Source organism: Arachis duranensis, chromosome 7, assembly GCF_000817695.3.
Source record: "Arachis duranensis cultivar V14167 chromosome 7, aradu.V14167.gnm2.J7QH, whole genome shotgun sequence".
In the NCBI taxonomy this organism is placed as follows: Eukaryota; Viridiplantae; Streptophyta; class Magnoliopsida; order Fabales; family Fabaceae; genus Arachis; species Arachis duranensis.
Genome location: NC_029778.3, coordinates 49,877,910 through 49,879,527, shown reverse-complemented (window position 1 = coordinate 49,879,527; position 1,618 = coordinate 49,877,910). Strand labels below are relative to the sequence as shown.

The 1,618-nt window shown below is 43.1% G+C and overlaps 1 protein-coding gene across 1 annotated transcript; it reads right to left on the bottom strand.

The window, feature by feature from the left end:
- Positions 1 to 859: 859 nt before the first annotated feature.
- Positions 860 to 1,258, bottom strand: LOC107458906 (uncharacterized). Its single transcript, XM_016077120.1, has one exon. It carries the CDS (start codon positions 1,256 to 1,258, stop codon positions 860 to 862), a length of 399 nt encoding a protein of 132 aa, XP_015932606.1.
- Positions 1,259 to 1,618: the final 360 nt, after the last annotated feature.

The following is a 1,618-nucleotide window of genomic DNA, read 5'->3' as shown; positions in this document are numbered from 1 at the left end:
CTAAATAATCTAGAAGCAATTATAGAAGAGAATAATTACCCAATTAGATTTCTAACACCAAGTAGAATAATGCAAAAATAAATAATTAAGAAGAAGAAGAGATGGAAAATAGAAAGAAAAAACCTTGAGAAAAAGGTGATAAAGAGAGAGATGATGGAGAAGGTGAGATCGAGAAAATATGAGGGAAGAGAAAAGAAGAATAAAAGAGTAAGGAAAGAAGAAGAAGAAGAATGGAGAAGAAAGAAGAAGGAAAAAAAGAAAGAAAGAAGAAATAAAGAAATTAGGATTAGAAAAAAAAAAGATATGGAAAGTGGCGGCGCAGGTATCTGGTGGTGTTTCGCGTACGACGCGTACATGCGGGCCAGCACCACTCTCTGTTCATTCTGCGTTGTGAGCCAAAATTGCATATGACGCGTGCGCGTGCCTATCGCTCATAAATTGAAAACGACGCGCACGCGTCAGGGACGCGTACGCGTGGGTGGTTTTGTGCTTCTAGCATAGTGCCAGCACCAGGCCAGCATAACTTTCGGCCAATACACCTTTTACGTCATTTTTTTAGGGTTACGCGTGCGCGTCAGGCACGCGTACGCGTGAAGTGCCAAAATCCAAAATGGCTCGTACGCATACGCCTGATGATGCTTGTGCGATTGGCATAATTTTTGCATTGCTCCCATGTAACTTTCTACCACTTCTCTTTTTTTTAACAATTATGTAGATGCAAATGCAAACTATATGCATACATAATGAGAAGAGTCACTAAATAAAGCTAAAAAGAGAGAAGGGAACGATCATACTATGGTGGGTTGTCTCCCACCGAGCACTTTGCTTTGAATGTTCTTAAGTTGGATGTTCCACAGGTTCAGTCGTCTGCTGATGGTGGATCTTCCAAGAGGAAGATTTCCAGTTCCTTCTTATTGTGCATCTTCTCACCATGGTACAGTTTCAGGCAGTGACCATTAACCTTGAAGATCTCGGGGCTTGATGGATGGCATATGTGAAAGACGCCATATGGTTCAGCCTTTTCTACCCTATAGGGGCCGTCCCACCTAGATCTCAGCTTGCCTAACATAAGTCTCAGCCTTGAGTTGTAAAGGAGAACTAACTCTCCAGGTCTGAACTCTCCGTGCTTGATATTCTTATCGTGCACAACCTTCACCATTTCCTTGTATAATCTGGAGTTTTCATATGCTTCCAGGCGAAGGCTCTCTAATTCTTGCAGTTTTAGCTTCCTCTCCGCTCTGGCTATCTCTAGTCCCATGTTACACTCTAGTACCGCCCATAAGGCTTTATGTTCTATCTCTATTGGGAGGTGACAGGGCTTTTCGTAGACTAAGCGGAAGGGACTCATTCCGATCGGTGTCTTGTATGCTGTTCTATAAGCCCAAAGCGCATCTGCAAGCCGGGAACTCCAGTCCTTTCTATGAGGCTTGACGACCTTTTCCAGGATATGCTTTATTTCTCTGTTAGACACCTATGCTTGTCCATTGGTCTGTGGATGGTAAGCTGTTGCTACTTTGTGAACAATCCCATGTCTCTTCAGTAAACTTGTTAGTCTCCTGTTGTAAAAGTGAGTGCCTTGATCGCTCACGATTGCTCGTGGTGATCCAAAGTGACAGAT

Excerpts from the sequence above, each read along its gene's own strand:
- LOC107458906 (XM_016077120.1), bottom strand. The coding sequence starts at position 1,258 with ATGGGACTAGAGATAGCCAGAGCGGAGAGGAAGCTAAAACTGCAAGAA.